Raw genomic sequence first — 20,806 nt, 5'->3', positions numbered from 1 at the left:
GTTTATAGTAACTTTTCAGACGATTGTACCTTAAAAATATTACAGTAATTTAAATTACTTCCCTGCCATCAAAAGTAAAACATATCAGAAGACACAGACTTAGCTTGATTATGCTTTAAAGCAGACTGTGAATTAACTGACACAAATTTAAACAAATATAACTTTTTAATTTCTCCCCTCAAAATAAATTTCAATATCTTTTTAAGGAGAATACTTTTACAGTTGGAATTATTGCTACAGTTATATACAGTAGCCACAAAGTGGAAAGAAAAAAATGTATTTAAAATATGTTCATGTCCGTAAGTTACACTAGGGAAAAACAATCAAAATTGTAAAGAAATTAAACTATTGACATAATTTTAAAAAAATTGAATAAGGAGCTGAAGCAAACCTTTACATCTCTTCACTGAATATGTAGAACAATTGCCAGAAATAATGCAATGTTATGCAATTTTTGTAAATAGTGGCTTATATTATAATAGCTCCAAAATAAATCCACATCAGGAAACAGTTGATCTACAAACAAATATTCAGATCCATCCACCAAATTGCAATTTGCTTGGTAGGTACACCCTGGAAAGGTAATCTGATGAAAGAGAAGTCAAAGCTTGAATTTCAGCCTTCATTTTAGATGCTGCCATAATTTCCATCTGAAAAAGAAAAAAATGCAAATTAATGTACTGTTGAGAAAGGCCTGACCAGTAGGGTGATGTAATTAAATGTTTAAATTACATTACAGTTGATTAATATTTATCATAAGGAGATGTGCTCTCTATTGTGCAGCACATAGCAAAATCATAGCAATTCATACAACAGGGCAGTGTAAACAGATGGGGAAAGCATACAATATGTTTTCCCACTATGTAGCCACTATATATCTGCATGAACTGTGCTTTGTGTTCTAAATTATACAGACCAAGCCGGAGGTGGAGGTTAAGTAATTGTTCCACATGGCATGTTCCCTCTCTTCAAGTGATGTAATTTATTCTGTGATATTTAGAACTGTAGTAAACCCCCTCTAAAACATATGATCATCAGATGGCCAATGGCAGCAAATCCTATCATGCTGCTAGTTCTTTGTTGGGGATGGAACTATGAGGCACATTGGTACAGGACAGCCTGCATGGCTCTCAAGCCTGACCACTCCAGGTGGAGTGCAGCAAAACCTTACTGGTTCTGCTGTGTTCAGAGCTCACAATAGCCAGGAGGGATGGCATTGGGGTAGATAGGATTTGTTCTTTAGGGATTAAGAAACAGAAAACAATATAATTTATTCATACTTCTTTTTTCCACATTGGTTGGCAAGCCATATAAGGTCTCTTCTGCATACTGGCGAGTTTATTTTGATCTTGTTTAGTAAGTGGAATCAGTGCATCTTTGCGTATATTTAATCTGAAAATGCGGACCAAAGTTTTAGCCTAATTAATATATTTTTTTAAAGCTACATATCATTTCCAACTTAAATTCCTGTTTCCAACCATCAAAATGCTCTATTAAAAAACCAATAAGTTTATTGAGAACAGAATCAACAGTTAATTGTCTTTTCTTATGTGGATTTAAATCAGACTTAATGTCACATATACTTTTTGTGATAGAATAGAGGAATAATTATATTTCTTCTAGAAAATAACTAACCTTTCAATATCAGATGGAAGGAGACCAAGCCATCTTATAGCTGGAACTGTGAGATGATGGGCTTCAAAAGACATTGACTACAATATGAAATGTCATATATTAAGTTCAGTGTCCCTTTATTTTGAATTATTGATGTTTGTCTTTGAGAAAATATTTATGTTTTTTTTAGGACGGGGTCAAGTTTTGTAAAAATGAAGCTAACTGTTCACAGGCAGAACTCTTTATGAAACTCAGGCTTGTAGAAATTGGGACAAGTGGCTGCAGTAGGTAAACCACAATACAGGGAGGGAAAGGGGAGAAATTAAAATCCAGCTGAGTCCCTGGGGGTACCACTTCCTGCTCTCTCTCCCAGAGAACTGTGCAGAAGACAGTCTGCCCCCCTTAGCCATGAGAGCTTGAGTAGAGCCAGTCAGAAACTCAAGTCAGCTGGAGCAGAGACAAGCAGCTATAGCATATATTTGGACACAGATGATCTGATAGTTTTTACTGTGGACATTCTCTCCCCTCTGCTGATTTTCTGTCCAACTCACTTCCCCCTCCTACCTCAGCGTGTCTTTGCCTAATTCAACTTGCCTTCAGTACTTTTCCTCTCTCTCTTCTCTTCTTACCCCAACTCCTTGAAGTATAATGTGCCCTCTCCTTTCTTTTCTCTCTCTGTTAGGTAACCCCTTCCCATCAAAACCTCCCAAAATTAATAAACAATAGTAAATAATAATAATAAACATTCAATCAAAAATCTGGGAACATAACATGCTGTTTGCAAACTATCACATTGTTCACTCTGCTTACATGTTCTATCTCCTCCCTTCATTCTATATCAGTCTTGTCTATATATAGACTGTAAGCTCTCTTTAGGGCAAGGACTGTGACTTACTATATGGACTACATTGCCTAGAACAGTGCAGCAGAGATCTCACTTGGGGCCCCCTGAGCACTACTGTACCACAAATAATACATAATAATAATATGGACAATTTTGTATAGTAGGCAAAACTTCATAAATCTGCCATTTTCACACAATTTCTTTTTGTTATGGCAAAATCCAACTTTTTGCGATTGAAAAAAAACTTGTTGAAAAAAATAAAGCACCCTCGGCCCAAAAGTTGTTTCTTAGTATTAAAACAAAAGAAAACACCAATCCAAACTACACTTTTACAGTTTTCATATGCCAGCTCCAAGGCTGGATGACAAAATAATTAAGTAGACCTGAAGTGGAAAACAACTATACTCACCACAGATCCATACTTGTAGATGCACATTATTTCTATACCTAATTTACAGAATACCAAATGTCACATATCTATTTGTCTACATTGGGCATGATTCACCATTGTGTTAGTTTCATGCTTATGTAAGCCCATTTGAGTTACATTAGTGTAAAACTGGACTGATGAATCAGGCCCTTTATGTTTTACAATTAGCTTTACAGCATATTGTTATATATAATCAACATTTTTAATAATGTGACACTTACCTCAATATATTTAAAATTTCATACCTGTTATGTATAGGCATCATACAAAAGTAATGGACATCTGAATCTTGTTTTTTTACATATTGTACCATATCTGTCACATAAAACCAGCATCTCTTACTTTGCCCTGTGGCAACTTAATAGAATTCAACACTGATGGTTTAATCAATTCTAAATTTTCATACTTTTCATTTGACAGTCTTAATATTTTAATTATTTTATGTGCTAGTTGTTCAGATAATTTATTAGCATTTTTCCTTTCACGGTATGATAAAAGGAACATTACCAGTGGTTTCAGGTCTACAGTTTTACCTCCTAGGTCTGGTCTATGCTATAGGCCTCTATCGGTATAACTATGTCACTCAGGAGTGTGAAAAATCCATACCCTTGAGCGACACAGTTGTCCTGACCTAACACTGGTGTAGACAGTGCTATGCCGGCAGGAGAGCTTCTCCCATCGACGTAGCTGCTGCATCAGTGTAGAGCATCTTCATTAAAGCACAGCTATGGCACAGCGGTGCAGCTGTGCTGATGCAGCATTTTAAGAGTAGACCTGCCCTTACTGTCCCCTTAAGAAACAACATTTTGATAACTGCCTCTCAGATAATATATTCCATTGTTGCTGGCAATGTTGTGTCCATATTGGACCCAGATACTGAGCGAGACAAGGTGGGTGAAGTAATATCTTTTATTGGATCAATTTCTGTTGGTGGAAGGGACAAGCTTTTAAGCTTCACAGAACTCTTCTTTAGGTCTGTATTTTTCATGGAATGCATCCAATGAAGTGGGCTATAGCCCACGAAAGCTTATGCTCAAATAAATTTGTTAGTCTCTAAGGTGCCACAAGTACTCCTTTTCTTTAGGTCTGGAATACATAACCAGAGTCTCATAGCTCAATACAGGTGGGACGGGTTGTTAACCATCAGGTGTTAACACATGTTGCAAGAAGCCACTTAGAGTGAAGTGGGCAGTTAACACCTCTACAATCATAGGACAAAAGAGGGTTCGTAGGTTACAGGGATCACCACACTGACCACCACAGATTCAATACTATCCCAAACACACCAAGAAATCTGTTATCTACAGCCAGGCACTCACATACCACAGAATATGCTCTGGGAAGAACATCTGGAATATGCTCTGGGAAGAACATTAACACACTTAAGACCACCTTCACCAAACAAGGACACTCCATCAGAGAAGTAGATCACATCATTGAATGGGCCACCCAAATACCCTGAGAGAACCTGCTTCAGTACAGGAAAAGAACCTGCACCACCCACACACCCCTTGCTGTCACCTTCCACCCCACACTGGAACCCATACAGGGTATCATGAAACAATTACAACCCATACTTGATGGGGACCCCATCCTGAAAGAAATCTTTCCTGGACCCCATCTTCTATCCTTCAAACAACCCCCCAGCCTTGCCAAGCTCATCATCAGAAGTAAACTCCCCACAGACCAAGAGATAACAACTCAAATTGGCACCACACCCTTCAGAACAACAGATGCAAAACCTGCAGACATATCTCCACCACTACAATGATCAATATCTGCCACAACACATCTTTCAAGATCTATGAGTTTTACACATGCCTATCACAACTTGTGGTGTACCTCATCCAGTGCATCAAATGCTCAGAAAACCACGATATGGGTGAAACCAGACAATCACAATGCTCTTAAATGAAAAATGATAAAAGACCAAAAAAAAACCCAACCAACCAACCAACCAACCAAAAAATGCCATCACCCATGGGCGAACACTTTTCACAAAGCAATCACTTCATAGCTTACCTATCAGTCCTCATCCTCAAAGGCAACTTGCACAACACCTTCCAAAGGCAAGCATGGGAACTTAAATTTGTAACTCTGCTAGACACTAAAAATCATGGTCTCAACAGAGAATGGTTTTCTGGCTCATTACAACTATTTGTAACTACTAATCCACCTTTGTCCTATAACTGTAGAGGTGTTAATAGATTTCCTGCAATGTGTGTTAACTCTTAGGCTATGTCTACACTGGAAACTTCAAAGCGCTGTCATGTGAATGCTCCTGTGGCAGCGCATTGAAGTGCGAGTGTGGTCTCTCCCAGCGCTCCTGGTAATCCACCTCCATGAGGAGTTTAGCTCTGAGTGCTGGGAGCATGGCTTCCAGCGCTTGGAGCCTGTCTACACTAGTGCTTTAAAGTGCTCAGACTTACTGCGCTCAGGGGGGTGATTTTTCACACCCCTGTGCCAGCAAGTTAGAGCACTATAAAATGGAAGTGTAGACAAGCCCTTAGGCTTGACAATCTGTTCCACCTTATATTTATTTGTGAGACTCTGGTTATGATTTCCAGACTTCAGGAAGAGTTCTGTGAAGCTCACAAGCTTATCTTTTCTACCAATAGACGTTAGTCCAATAAAAGATACGGTACTACTTCACCCACCTTGTCTTCCTCAGACAATAGTAAGAACCAACCAGCTCTCAAAAAGAAAGATATAACAGTTCAAATGAGCATCTCCTATTTTACAGTCAATGGATGAAATCCTGATGCCATTAAAGTCAATTGCAAATATGCCACTGAGTTCAGCAGGGCAAAGATTTCACCCATTGTCTGTGGGAATACACAAAAACTGTTCTATGTTCTTCCAAAACAGAACTATACAGCTATGCAGTCAGGCTATGTTAAAATAGGATAAATAGGTGGCTAAGAAAAACTTTTTCTTAGTAAATCATATTTTAAATTTAGATCATTCTCTAAACAGTCAACTATCAGTCTCAAGCATGCTTAATATATTTGGTTCTTTATTGTCCTAAGGAATATTTACTGAATTTCCTTCTCTACAGAATAAAACACTACTGTTCTAGTGTTTATTTTCTGTTATTTAACTAGTGGCAGTCAGAACATTTTTAGTGAAATGAAATTCTGCCCATCTGATTTCCTTTCTGATTCAGTAAATCGGGTTTGAAGCTAAACTAGGTTGTTTAGAGTTCAGCACTTTTTGTTTTTCATCATAAACTGAGTTGCTCTGCTAATCATAACATTAATATATGACACTGGCAAAATATTATTTAAATTATTCAATGTTACTAAACATTTTTATGTCATGTTTTAATCAAAGGTCATTTTCACCTAGAGCACCGCTGAGAGAAAATTGACCTTAATTTACATTCCATCTTGTTTTTGGTTCAAATTCCAGTTAATTATATTGTACTATTAATTGGTAATGGAGACTACTACTTAATTAAAATGCATATTAACAGCTACTAATTTATAGATTTTTAAAAATGGGATTCCATGACCACACCTAGTTCTGAGCAAAAGCCCAGTCAACATGGAGGCTGTCAAGTTCTTCTTCAATGTCTCAGTTTTTACCTGTTTTTCCATTGTACCTCATTTTAAGTTTTAATGATCAGTATTCTAACTATCCTTAGTCATAAATTCATTAAACAAAGCTATACATTAGTTTAGAAAAAGTCACATTTCAAAGAGTAATTACAAAACTACACATCAAGAAGCATGTTCTGTAGTTGAATCATCAGCTTCTTAAAGCTTGCTTCCCACTCCAGCAACGAGTTACCTTCCACCAGCTCTCAGCTTCATTGCTTTCCCCCACATCATTGTCACAGAAATATGGAGACAGCAAAGATTCTGTCATCCATTAGGTCTGACCTTGCTGCCTCCCACATAATGGTGGGAGAAAGACTGCAGCGCCTATGATGGCAACTGGAATATTTCCTCATGCTCCATCCCCAATATTCTTTGCAAAACTGAAAAGGCAAAATGTCATTATCCATGATGTCTCTATCAAAGTATAGTTAAAATTTAAAGAGAAACAACAAAAACCATTCACCTTTCACTAGGAAAAAGTTATAAACTTGTGAACAAATCTATATTCAGGATTCAAATTTTAGCTGTAGAACACAGTAAGATGCATTTTTATTTTACTTAAAACACATCATACTACTTTCTTAGGGCTAAATCTAATAGGCCTTAATTTAACAAAACTCCCATTATTGTCAATGGGAATTTTGCATGAGTTGCGACTGAAGGATTGGACCTGCAGTACATAACTGTTTGTCTATTAGAAGAAAACAAAACTATGACATTTTAAAATATTTCCCGTTTTTGTTTTTTCCAATGGAACAATGTCCAAAGCACCATTCTGAGATGAGTCATCATACTGGTAGCTCTAAGTGATCCTGCATTAAAAGGCACGCCACTCATTTTAGACTAAAATTGGCTCTAACCAACGTCAAGTTTGTAGTATTTAGCTTTCAGAATGGTAATTTACTGACATTACAAGTATTGGATTATGAGGTGGAACTATAAAGAATGTTGGTTACCCTAAATCAAATTTAAAATAAAATCATGTTGAAATCATCTTGTACTATTTTTTCCTGTCTATTATTTTGCATTTGCCTCACATTTGGGCCTTGGCTGAGAAGTGTATGCATCACAGTTTATATAAAGTTCTGCTGAGAGTATGTGGCTAGCTTTCCTCTAGTACCAAATTGGGAAAAGGATGCAAAAAGCCCTATTCCATCCTCCCATACACCTGCCAAGGGGCAGCTATAGTCTAAGGGTGGACTATTCAAAAATGCCAAAGGGATAGATTTTCAAAGGTACTTAGGTGCCTAAAGACGCAGATAGGCACCTAATGGGCTTTTCAAAAGCCCCAAGGCGCTTAAGTTCCTTTGATATAAATGAGTTAGGCGCCTACAGGGGCGGCTCCAGGCCCCAGCACGCCAAGCACGTGCTTGGGGCAGCATGCCGCGGGGGGCGCTCTGCCGGTCACCGATAGGGCAGCAGGCAGGGCTCCGGTGGACCTCCCGCAGGCGTGCAGGAGACACGGGACCAGCGGACCATCCGCAGGCACGCCTGCGAGAGGTCCACCAGAGCCGCAGGACCGGCGACCGGCAGAGCACCCCCCGCGGCATGCCGCTGTGCTTGGGGTGGCAAAATGTCTAGAGCTGCCCCTGGGCGCCTAGGCACTCTTGAAAATCCCACAAGGTGCCTATTTGCATCTTTAGGTGCACACGTACCTTTAAAAATCTGATCCTAAGTGACTTTGACTCACAAGTTCTATGGAAAGTCCTTTCACTCCTTAGGCACGAAGTCCAGGATTGCCTAGAGCCAACAGCTGTGTTAGTCACCCCTGAGGGTGAGGAATGCCCCACTTCTGCATTAAACAGTGGAGGAAGGCCAGCATAGATGTCACAGTACTCTTCAGTACTCCTGCAGGCATTCCGGTTGAGTTTAGAATTTTCTGCTTTGATGGGGAACCTCCATTCAGATACCATGAGCTCTGGTCTTAAAAGTCAAATAAATAAAGTTCTATTCTGCTGTTAGCATGCAATTACCATGTGGATCTGCATCCATGAGGGTGAAAATAGGAATATGACATGTATCCCACAACTTTCTGACTAGAAGTCTTGTGTTCAGATCTGGTACTCCTTTTCCCTAAGGGAAAATAAAATAAAATCATAAGTTTTGGAATTAACTAAAACGAAGTCTGACTAGACACGTGCTTAGGTATGTCATGTAAATATGTATAAGAACAGAAAATGCATTTCTGTCTTAAATATAATTCTGTTTTTCTCCATTTTTATGGTATTATTTTAATAAAGATGGAGGAAAATGTTGGCGTTAAACATGTCTTATTTTAATTTTAATATATTTGAAGCTATTTTTGGAAATCACCACACTGTTACTATATTATTAAAACTCTTAGTTCTAGAGGTGGAATGTGAAATGTCAGATGCATACCGTAATCATTATGCATGGAGACAATTTATTGCAGAAGTCATCATCCAGGAGCCTCTGAAAAGTTGCATCTTTTTCTACAATTAGTATAAATTTTGCATCTGTGATCACATCTTTGATATTAAGACTAGCTACATATTAAAAGAAATCTGTGGCATTGTATTATATTAATCAACTACAAAATGAATGCTCTAATATATTTGTTTTCAAGCCAAAGGCAGTGCTCATAACTCAGTTTCAGAGCCAAGAAGTAGAGAAAAAAATCATAAAAACATTGTTTAACTTGGAATATTCTTTGTTTATACTTTATTTTTTTTTTAGCCTACAACTAGACTTCTTGCTTAAAGGATACTTCTAATTCCTTGAACATTAGATGGCACAACGACTGCCTAAAACAACAAAAATGAAATTAATAATTTTAAATAGAGAAAATGATGTATTTTAAAACAATGACATTAGGTAATGAAGGTCAAAATTACATCCTGAAATGACCATTCATCTTTTTATATACAGCATTGCTCTTGACACCGTCACTGCTTTATAGGCATATTCTATCCTATAGAGCCTGCTGTGAAGCAAGGATGTATAGGGATCCTACTACTACCATGAGGCATCTTTCAAAAATATCTGATGCTACTTGCACGCAGGATCACCCATCACATGATCACTACACAGTGATGTAGCTCTACGTTTTCCTTTGTGTTTTAGCCAGGAAAAAAACCACTGGGTGTGAGACTGCAAGTTTAAAGCAGGATTAAAAATGTAATTGGATGCTTGTTAAAGATCTTTACAAAAGACCTTTAAACTCCTGCTTTTGATAACTTGTGTTTGGAGTTTGTTTTATATTTATAACTGTTTTGTAACAGATAATTTGAGATATGGTAATGCTTACTTCACATCTCAGATTAGGAGTTGGCTCAGTCTGGTAAACATATGGATGAGATAGCAGGAAATGGAAGAAGATCTTGGCAAAATAGTCTGTATATATTGACATGTGTGGTCTGTTTTAATTTCTTACTGCTGTATCATCTCAGGTGCCAATGTGGACCAGCTCCATAAATAGAAATGTGAGGCCCTGTAGAGGAGCATGGATAATGGAGATCTTTACAGTTCTGATTTAGATGAAAAACAAAGTAAAGATAGATAAGGTTGTCTTTCCATTTTTAAATCATTCACGTGTGCTTACAGTAAAAACATTGACCAGGGAGTGATAGCGGAAGTCAGAAAATCAGTTTTATTTCCTGCTTTCTACTCACTAGCAGCATGATTGGTAAATCTGTTAGGCTTAGACTTTCAAAAGAACTCAGCTCCCATTTAAGGTAGTGCACAGTTTTTCAAATTCTCAAACCAACTATTGGTGTTGAGCATTTGAAAATCTGGCTCTTAACGTCTCTTTACCTCAGTTTTTTCATCTCTAAAATGAGGTTGATGACAGAACTCTTTCTGATGTCTGTAAGTGGTATGATTATAAATAGCTCTTTCTAATATGTGAGACCCTATTGTTATAAGCCATAATGTGGCACAATACTTGGATACGAATGAGTTGAAGACTTTTACTTACACTGATGGAGGTCATGAGTGCCTCCACTGAACTCAGTGGGTTTTTATTGGTGTAAAACTTGTGTAAGTGAGGAGAGAATCAGGTCCATAAATAAATTAGTGTCTCTGAATATATGGCTTTATTCACTGTAAGTACTTTTACTAACAGAGATCCTAGTGGCATGCCCATTGCAGTGAAAGGTATACCCAGAGGACAGAGTCTGAGTTCTGCAAAGGGATTATTCTCCAACTCTGCCAGAAAAGCACATGGCCAGAAATTGTGTGTGTTCATGTGCCCAGGACACTCAAATTCAGAGCACAACATAGACAGAGCAATGTCACAGAGAGCCTCAACCACAAATTAAATGTCTTCCTCTGCAGAACTTCCAATATGGAAGGTAATCAGGACTGAATCTAGGCACCAGCAAAGCAAACGCGGCACAGCATAGTTCAAGGGGTGGCATTCCAGCCATTCTTTTTTTTTTCCTGGGCAGTTGCGCTTTCGGAACTTGGGGCGGCAAATTTTTTGCTTGAGGCGGCAAAAAACCTAGATCCTGCCCTGAAGGTAATGTAAGCATAGTTTACTCTTCCCAAGAGGTAAGTGCTTCTGTTGATTCTATAGCTGACCCCCAAATTTATAATATATAAAGCACACAGAGATTACATTCAAAAGTATATGGAGGCTCTGATCTTACAGTCCTTTCTCATGCAAAACTTTTTCTGCATTCCTTAAGAATTTTGAATGTATAACACAGGGCCACCCAGAGGATTCAGGGGGCCTGGGGCAAAGCAATTTTGGGGGCCCCTTCCATAAAAAAAAAGTTGCAATACTATATTCTCGTGGGGGCCCCTGCAGGGCCCGGGGTCTGGGGCAAATTGCCCCACTTTCCCCCCCCCCGCCCGGGGCGGCCCTGGTATAACATTTGTAGGAAGTGGGCATTAGTAGTGAGAGTTTAAGTAATGTCTAAGTTTGCCACAGGCACAAATGTACATACGTTAATAAATTAGGTCACAACAAATATAGGAAATCACACAATATAGGAAATCACACAAACTTGGACATAAAAATGTTGATATTAGTAATACATACTGTTGCACTGCATGTACAATTCACTTTCGTACCATCTTCCTCAGTATAACTTAAGTTACCAGCAATGCAACCTTTAGTTGTAGAAAGCTGGGGGAAAAAATAGCAGTAACTCAAGTTTTGTATAGTAAATTTTGTATATTGGATAGGAAAAGTTGGAGTCAGCTACAAAAGACTTCTAACCAGAAATAAGCTGTTACTGACCATTATTATCATTATGAAATACAGATTTTTTTAGTTAATTCATCCTACATAACTTAACATATGCTATTAATTGTGTTTACAGAGAAAAAATGTTACAAATGTCAAAGCATGAAACAAATATAAAATTTGAAAGGATGCCATGTTTCTGTTAGATATGTTAAACCCTCATTTAGACCCCAAATCAGCAAACCACTCAGCATAAATTACTGAATCAAGGCCTTAGATTCTAAGGCTGAAATCCTGGTTTAATTGAAGCCAATGGCAAAACTCCCATCAACTTCAAAGGAGCCAGCATTTTACCTCAAGCTCTAGTACATCTGTGAGTGTTATAAAAATAATAGTGTATTTTATTTAACAAAATTACAATTTTTAATTTTTGCTACATAAATACTTCCTACCAATCATTTTCTTACTTTTTCAGTTGTTCATATAATGGAATATATATGATTTAATAATAACAATCATAATAATCATAAGCAACTACTTACTATATGTAGACTTCTCCTAGGTATCTTAAGCATGCAGGAAATGTCATTGACTATATTGTCCACAACACTCTGGCTACCAAATAGTAGTGTATCACTGTAATATATATCTCTATCAAGATAAAACATTGTATTTGTAAAAATAAACTAATTTTAATACAATACTGATTGACTCATAGGATTCTGAGATTGTAAAAGAACATTTTAATGAGAGCATGAATAATTAAATCAGTTTGAAACATTTTACGTACAAAAATCTGTTATGATATTTGACAACCTTAATAGCTAGGTTCTTTCTTTATCTATATAAAATTCTTAAAATATATTTTTGATTTGCAGTTAGAGAAATGCAGTCTATTACCTTTTGGTTGCATACGTATTGTTTTGCACCATCTTGTAGATCACAGATAATATTTTAAGCATTAGAGCTGGAAAATAAAATAATATTTTAAACTTAGCCAGTATAAAGCTATAGAATAAATAAACTAAATTATATTATACATGAATAAAATGGCATAGGAGCTTAGGTATTTTTTGCAAAGTAACCCATTTATTTTTAACAATTTAACAGTTGTATTCCACATTTTCAAAACTGTGTTTGCAAAAACAGGGATTTCCCTACACGCTCCTCTTCCCTCCCCCATACCCCTGGGCGTGTGTGTACATCCCTCCTGGATTTCCCCAACACACAATCCCCCAGTTAACATGCAGTTGCGAATTTAGTCATTGTTTGGAAATTTGAATTGAAATCGAAACAATAATGCATGCTTTAAAAGCATTTACAGTATATGATAAAATACTTGTACCTGAAAAAGCATAATAAGTTTGAAAAGTGTGAACAAAGACTAGCTTCCTCACATGGCTGTTTTTTTGTTTTTTTCATTTTGGTGATGTTGGCCAACCTTATAATTTCAAATTATGATTTGTAAGCAAGGTCTGAATGAGCTCTTCAGGGCTGCCCGGGGGGGGGCCAAGTGGGGCAATTTGCCCCAGGCCCCGCAGGGGCCCCCACGAGAATATAGTATTCTATAGTATTGCAACTTTTTTTATGGAAGGGGCCCCCGAAATTGCTTTGCCCCAGGCCCCCTGAATCCTCTGGGCAGCCCTGGAGCTCTTCCCTCACAGCTAGTGATGAGTGCCTCTCTCCTCCAGCCTAGGTGCTGCTGCAAGGAGAGAGAGCTGGAGGCGAGTCCTCTCTCCCCACCGTAGCCCTGAGGAGCCCCACTGCACCCCAAACCCCTCATCCCTAGCCCCACCCTGGAGCCCACACCCCCAGCCAGAGCTCTCACCCCTCCGCACCACCCAACCCTCTGCCCCAGCCCTGAGCCCCCTCCCACACTTCAAACCCCTCGGCCCACATCACCTCCGTATCGGTGCACATAACAAAATTAATTCCATAAATGAGTGGGAAAAATTAGAGGGAACACTGTTCAGGACAAGACTGTATTTACATGAACACACCTACTCTGCCTAGGTATCCAGCAGATACAGCTGTGTTGTCCAAGTGATCAATTTTGGCTGGTGTTGGGTTACAAATCACTTTGAATGCGGGGGTAATTAAATATTGTTATTGTATGAGGAAAGGGCAGGAGAACTGTGCTTAGCTTGTCCTGATTGAGGGGGTCACCCTCAGTGCTTAATTTGTGCCAGGACTTGCCAAGGCTGAGCCCTGGCACCTCTAGGCTTGGCAGTTAATAGCCCCGGTACCTGTCGGCTTGCCACATCAGTAATGAATATAAAAAACTTACTTGAGCCCTGGCATCTTTTTCATTGCAAATTAAGCACTGGTCACCCTCAACTGAACGGACTTTGTTAAGCAGGGGGTTTGGATGCTAGATCCCAATGGGGAGAGAGAGCGAGAGAGAGAGTGGGAGACAGGTGTTTTGCTTGGTGGTGCAGTTGAATACATAGGCATGCAGCCACAGAAACTAATTTCTACTCTATCAATCAGAAAGGTTCTATGTTAATTATTAGTTATTTCCATGGTAATTAACATTATAATTTAACGGAGATGGGAAAGACTGGGTGAGGACTGGGGCTTAGAAGATAGATCTAGGTTTTATTTTATTTATATACTTCTAATGACACAAAGTATGTTTTATTTCTTCTACAGAATACTGCAGTATGATAAACAAACCTTAAACAAAAGACAAAACTAATAGAGAACTCTGTTGCTATATTTTTAGCTTACCAAATTTTGGTGCTGATTTGGGACAGTCACTTTTTATTTTTCTTGTGGTATAATGAGAGATCATCTGTAGACCTACAGAATCTTTAAACCTGACATTTTGTGAACAAATAAAATAAAAATGTAAGCTGATGAAGGGAAAGTACAATTAATTATTTTGTGCCAGATCATTCACATTAAGCCTCTATTCTTGCAATGAGAACTGCTAGTGCAGTTTTCAAGACCCATGCAGAACCCCATTAACATCAATGGGGTGGCTAAACCCATCTGGAAAGCCAGTGTTACTAGCTACCTGGGGATCCACTATGCTGTTTCTATACTACACCACCTCCTGGAACAATAAGGTGTTTATATTTCCATCAAAGTACTCCATATTAGCAAAATACTAACAATATTTATTTTAGGTGCCCTTGACAATTTTAGCAAAGTGCCTCAACTCCGTCTCTAACGCTTTATGGATCAAACATCTTATGTTCCCTATTGCCTCAAAAATGGATTCATCAAAATTTCTTTTAATCAATTTCACAGTTGCAGGATTAACAGTCACCAGATTATTGAAAGGTACAACCAGAACAAAATTTTTCCTAGTGCCATTTCTTATTAGGTAAGAATGATTTCTATAATTATTATTGTTGTTATAGATCATTTTTGTTCTAAAGCACAATGTTCCCACAAGAATTCTGCATATATTTATCCTGTTTTTTAATAACTGATCTTTAAAAAAGTATCAATATTAAAATTACAATAATAGTTTCTAATAAACTAACATAACACTTCTCTATTTCTTTACTTCTCACATGTATTGCCTCATGCATCCTTTGGGTGGCAGAACACACCACACAGCACAGCATGAGAATGTGCAGGGTGTCACAATGGACAAACAGAACCTAAATAAATAAGAGAAAAACTGCATATCTGAAGAGATATTAGAGCAACAAGGTTTTTGTTCATTGTTATTTTGTAAAATCAAAGCTAAATTGAAGTATTTTGACAAATGTTATAAGCATCATCTTCAAATCTGATGCAATATAGAATGATGACACTTTTAAAAACTATCAGACTTAGGGTGATGGTAATAATAATTATTTTATTGAGTATAATAGCATCATAACTGTATATCGTGCTTTATAGACAATACATATGAGAAAAAAACAGCAATGAAAATCTTCTCTCAAATCCATTGTATTTGGCTTTTTATTTTGAAACAACTTTTTGCTCTTGGACTGCAACACTGCAGAGAGTGTTCCTGCTTTTCAGTTGAATGCACCCTATAGTGTACCTACACATTGTAAAATTCATGAAAAGGGAACAGAGGGCCCAAGACACTCTGTTAGGCTGACTTCATGCTGGGTGTGAGAAGTGTTCCCTTTAGGGAGCAGAATGCTGAGCTCTGCAGAGAAATACTGAGAATAAGCTGTAAACACTGTGGCTCTCAGAGACACTTGGGGTAAAGGAAGTTCCAACCTTGCATTATGTAAGAGATCCAGCAGTGCTACCTGCTGTAGCAAAATAATTCCCTACTGATTGTCCCCTCCATGATTTTGCAATACCTCCCTTTCTGAAGGAGGTATAATTGGATAGAGGAAACTAATGGTACTACCGTAGGGACCAGTACTACTTATTTTCAGACAGATATCCAACTGGATACCTACCGGTGTTTATGAGGCACATGCTAAGTATGGAGCTGTTGCCTAGTTCCACCCCTTCCTGCTCTTTAGAGCTCCAGCCCTGCAGGTTTGAAATGGAAAGGCTCCTGGGGAAAAGGGGAACATGCCCCCTGACTTTACTGCCACCCCACACATAGTGCCTTTGAAGCATTCTGCTCCTACTTATTTTTATTTGCTCTCTTCTAGGCTTCAGGGCAAAGTGGAATATAGGTGCCTTACTTAGTTGGAACTACATCTCTGAGATTGGAATTTGGCCCATCATAAATAAGGGTGTAATTATTTTTATTTAATTGGTAACACTTTATTTTAACACTATGGTATTCACTTGTTTTGATTTGAACACTTTTTTTTCTTCCTATGTGATCTGATGGCATATAATATCTCATATTTGGTCTCTTAGCCTGGAATGTCAGTGCCCCTAACATTGCCAAAGATTGTTATACTATTTTAATTGTATTGCCATATAAGAAAAACATTTTTTGAAACTATGAGGATATAAACCATTAAATCCACTGGACCATACAAAGCCCTTTGGTTAACTGAATATCTTTAGGCTGTTCAGTTTTTCACTGAGAGAAGTTTCTTATTCTCATTATATAAGAATTCCTTATATAATAATTTCCTGCAAGTGCACTCAGAATAGAGCAACAAAGAAACAGTATTCAGGGGAGGAAAGACACTAAAATAATAGGACAGAAAGGAGAGAGGATAGCAAAAAGGTAGAAGCCTAAACATCACAAAGTAGATGAAAGAAGCAGAGCTTGAGATGAGGAGATAACATGAGGGAGAACAGAGAGAAGAAATTGAGAAAACAGAGAGAATGAATTGGAGAAATAGATCCAGCCTGAACTAGATTTCTCAATCACATGCAACCCATTATCTGTTTTCTCTTCCCACCAGAAAAGGATAGTCTAATATCCTCTGTATGACCTTTCTCTACTTTATTCTCCTTTTGCAGTGGTGTCACTCTTCCCTCCACGTTGTGTTCTTCTGTTGTGGTCCCTAATGACTCTTTGTACATAATGATTATTAAAGGTCACTTTAAAAAAAAACAACAACTTCTTCTAAGGTTGGTTGCTTTTTGTTTTTTGAACAAATAAAGTTATAGTCATAGAGTTTAAGATAAGAAGGGACCTTCTGAACTTCACAGGCCCTAGCACTACCTGACGATGCCCCACCAAGCCTAACAATTAGGATTTGAACAAAGTATTACAGCCCTCATGAGAATAACCTATTGTGTGCCACAGGTAAAGAACAGGTGCACCAGTGCCAGAGGCTCCTGCAATGGCAGGGATTTGATTAAGTGACATATACTCAGAAGTTCCCAGAAAGCCACCCATGTTCCATGCTACAGAGGAAAGTGAACTCCATCTCCCCAAGGTCACTGTCAATCTGACCCGAGTGAACATTCCTCGCTGGCCCCACATATGGGTGGTGATGAGTAAGATCTTGATCATGTGAGCAAGACCACCAGCCAAGCACCTGAGAAAGGGAATTTCAGAACCACCTCACAGCATTGGTCTACTCTAAGCAGTGTCCCAACTCCAGCTGTGGCAATTGCTGATGCTTCAGAGGAAGAAGACAAACCAACACCCCAAAACCCAGAATATATTGAGGAAAAAATGTCATTCCTGACTCCTAGAGTTGATCGGCTGAAGCCATGAAGCCTGAAGTCATTTATTGATTCTGTTGTACATGGGATTTCATAAGGTGGACTCATTTGAAAATATTTAATGGAGACAAATAACAACCATTTGTGGTATTTATAATAATCAAACACACACACACTAGTAATACCTACTGTATATTTCCCCAGTCTGATCTGTTAACCAAGGTGAGAACAGGTGCTTTGTTTCTGGCAAGACTTGTAACTATATCTTGTATAACATTTTCTATTGCTCCAAGGATCTCAGAACTGAAACAATTAATGTTAATTAAAGTTTTATATGATTAACCATAATTCACTGTCAATTCTTACCATTGATTCCCTCCCCTAAAATCTACAACAAATATTTAAAATCTTAATTGCTACAATTTATGTATTGATTTTAAAGATGGATAACACAATTTTCTCCCACTACTACTTTCCTGAACTTTGTCTTGCTTAGTTTCCCTAGAATCTTTGATTTGCCATTCCATATGCATGACTGAGTTGCACAAGTTAAAAATACATTTCCAACCACTCCTCATACCATCAGATTTTCAACCAGCTGAACTTTCAGACCAACTGGTTGGTTTGAGACAGATGATTAATGTTTTAGTTTAAATGATGTAATATTGGTTTTGGCTATGATTTGGGTTAACTTGTTTTAAAATGCTGTAAATTGCAAAAATATTCAAGAGTACAAATAATTCCTGTTGTACCATATCACATTAACCTTTTGATCTGCTGCCCTGAACGAACTGTTGAGGTTTTTAATTATATGAAGGATTTGGCTCAAAAGATGCACAGTGAAAAGGACAAAATCTATGTTTTTCACCTAAGCAGACAAACTAACCATGCAGCAAATCCCTTATAGCATAATAGTGGGTTGGTCCAAGTGTTGTGACAGATGCCTTTTATTTTCAAAAGCAATCTGATTCCAACCTCTGAGCTGTCCTTAAAATTACAAGTGCACCGTGTGCCAGTATAAATCTGGGTAAGAACTAGAAAATGTATTAAATATATATTGCAGTGTTCTACCTGCAACCCAATTTTGTCACTGACTAAAGTCAAATAGCAACACAGTTGCAAAGTCAATAAAAATAAAAAGGCTTGATCATACAGCCCCTGATAAATTCACTTGCCATTGTGAAGCAGCTGCATAATTGAGTCCCCTATCTCTTAACCTTCTTAATGACTTCTAAAAAAGATTCTGAGTGCAGAGAAAATGGGCAAAAGTTGAAACACTGTAAAGTGTAGAGAAAGGATAGAGTAAAATAGGAAAGCAAAGCTGAATAGGGCTGTTCTGCAAGTAAGATGTATACTCAAACACTATGGTGATGAGGGACATATAAATACCTAGGATAGATAGCTAGATAGATCATCCAAATTTTGGCATTGACATGCCTCTTATAGATACTTTTATCATTAGGCTCTTCTGACTCTAACTATTTCTTTAGATACCATAGTTATATTTTATGTTCCATGTGCATCTTGAAGTTTGCCTCAGATCTGCACAACTCATACTGTTTGCCAGGTATCTTCTCATTTCTGTAATAAAATGCATGGTCTGCTCTACACTGTCAAATGGAAGGTCCAGGCTTCATTTCCTATCCTGATTTCTTCCTTTCTGGGCCATCAGAAGCTGGGAGGGCTGCAAAGTTCTACCAACTTACATATATTCTTTCCTCTGTTCCATCTCCTTTTCAAGAGATGAACTCAGTTTTAGTAAGTAAGCACACAGTGCTGGCCGACTATGCCTATTTAAAATGCACTTTGGGTTAATAATAATGAAATCTGGACTAAGCTGTGCTAGGCACTATAGATCTTACATCAGGATACAGCCGGTTAGCTCATTTCTAACAGGTCACACATGAACATTTAGTAGTTTGGCATAGTACATGGAATGCACTTAAATAATTATGTCATAAAACAAAAAACCTGTTGAAGAATTAATCTTATAGTACTTTTAGCAAACAATGATATGTAGACAAGAGTAAAACTATTCCAAATGCAAATCTGCAGTTTATGAGACTAATAATTTTATAACTAAATTTTAATCTGAGTTTGTAGTTTAAACTGGGAATGAAGATAAATAAAAATATTTAATTTTATTTATCTTCATTCTCAATTTAAGCAATAGATTACAAATTATGGTTTTGAAAAAACTGATATTAAATTCTATTATTTAGAGTAGGTATGTGGTTTTATGTGAAACCTGATGCTGTGTGTGTGCTGTGACATTTCTGACAACGGGGGACTTTAGGGCACATCGTCCATACTGGGCTGGTATGGTTCCATCAATACGCTATATCTGTATAGTGGCACAGATATCTATTTTGCTCAAGCCAATGGGGTATTTTGGGGGGCATCATCCTTTCACATTAGCATGAGTGATCAGGGCACCGTGTGCAATGGTGCAGGGACCTGTTTTTGCCTATGCTAATGGCCTTTGGGGAGGATTGTTATTTTCCACACTGGCATGAGTGAATTATAGCGCCGTGTATGTGCAGTGTCACAAGTACCTTTTTTGCCTGTGTCAATAGCATATTTTTATAGGGGAACTTGTGTCTTGCCTTGACATGGAAGAACTGAGATGCTGTTTGTGTGTGCAATGGTGCAGGGACCTGCTACACCCACACTAGGGGAAGATTGTGTGAGTACCCTTTGAGATTTCACCCTGTCAAGATTTACCTAGTGATTTGGCAAATGTTATTGGAGGGGCCAGTTTCCCCAATTCTGGTCTCTTCTCTGGGTGCCTCCTTGATGGAACGCAGCAGGGAAACCCTGTGGTGATCCAATAAGGTGAACGCAGACCAGTCTGTCTCCCCAGGGAGGGACAAAGACATTCTGAAGAAGAGGTGAAACCCTCAGCAAAGGGATTAAAATGGGCTATTATGGGCATCAAACATCAAATTCCTACCCTCCCAACCCAATAATAGGGGCAGCAAAGGGCCAGTCAGTGAGGAGGAGTAGGAGACTCCTGAAGAAGCAGCAGTGTGAGACCAACGGCTTTTCCCGCCCTTTCTGACTGACACCTCTTTTCCCGCCCTTTCTGACTGACCAGCGGCTTTTCCCGCCCTTTCTGGCTGACCAATGACTTTTCCCACCCTCTCTGACTGACATCT

The 20,806-nt window shown here is 38.2% G+C and overlaps 1 protein-coding gene and 1 long non-coding RNA gene across 2 annotated transcripts; one reads left to right on the top strand and one right to left on the bottom strand.

Moving 5' to 3' along the window:
- Positions 1-146: 146 nt before the first annotated feature.
- SPO11 (SPO11 initiator of meiotic double stranded breaks) lies at positions 147-20,694 on the bottom strand. The gene is made up of 13 exons (XM_039497793.1): positions 20,373-20,694; positions 17,838-17,951; positions 14,373-14,461; positions 12,543-12,609; positions 12,185-12,293; positions 11,496-11,582; positions 9,219-9,255; positions 8,870-8,979; positions 8,464-8,563; positions 2,868-2,905; positions 1,636-1,712; positions 1,281-1,392; positions 147-650 (listed from the first exon to the last, which is right to left on the bottom strand). The coding sequence occupies exons 1-13, from the start codon at positions 20,525-20,527 to the stop codon at positions 531-533; spliced, it is 1,215 nt and encodes a 404-aa protein (XP_039353727.1). The 5' UTR covers positions 20,528-20,694; the 3' UTR covers positions 147-530.
- Positions 15,278-17,946, top strand: LOC120380252. The gene is made up of 3 exons (XR_005587670.1): positions 15,278-15,308; positions 16,995-17,105; positions 17,284-17,946. It is a non-coding gene; the product is annotated as an uncharacterized LOC120380252 (long non-coding RNA).
- Positions 20,695-20,806: the final 112 nt, after the last annotated feature.

This window comes from Mauremys reevesii, linkage group 13 (genome assembly GCF_016161935.1).
Source record: "Mauremys reevesii isolate NIE-2019 linkage group 13, ASM1616193v1, whole genome shotgun sequence".
NCBI lineage: Eukaryota > Metazoa > Chordata > Testudines > Geoemydidae > Mauremys > Mauremys reevesii.
The sequence above is the reverse complement of the archived record's forward strand: the minus strand, read 5'-3'. Positions and strand labels throughout refer to the sequence as shown.

Excerpts from the sequence above, each read along its gene's own strand:
- SPO11 (XM_039497793.1), bottom strand. The coding sequence starts at position 20,527 with ATGTCTTTGTCCCTCCCTGGGGAGACAGACTGGTCTGCGTTCACCTTA. Across the intron at positions 1,393-1,635 it reads CTTCCATCTGATATTGAAAG|ATTAAATATACGCAAAGATG; the intron begins GTTAGTTATTTT and ends CCGCATTTTCAG. Across the intron at positions 651-1,280 it reads AACCAATGTGGAAAAAAGAA|ATGGAAATTATGGCAGCATC; the intron begins GTATGAATAAAT and ends TTTCTTTTTCAG.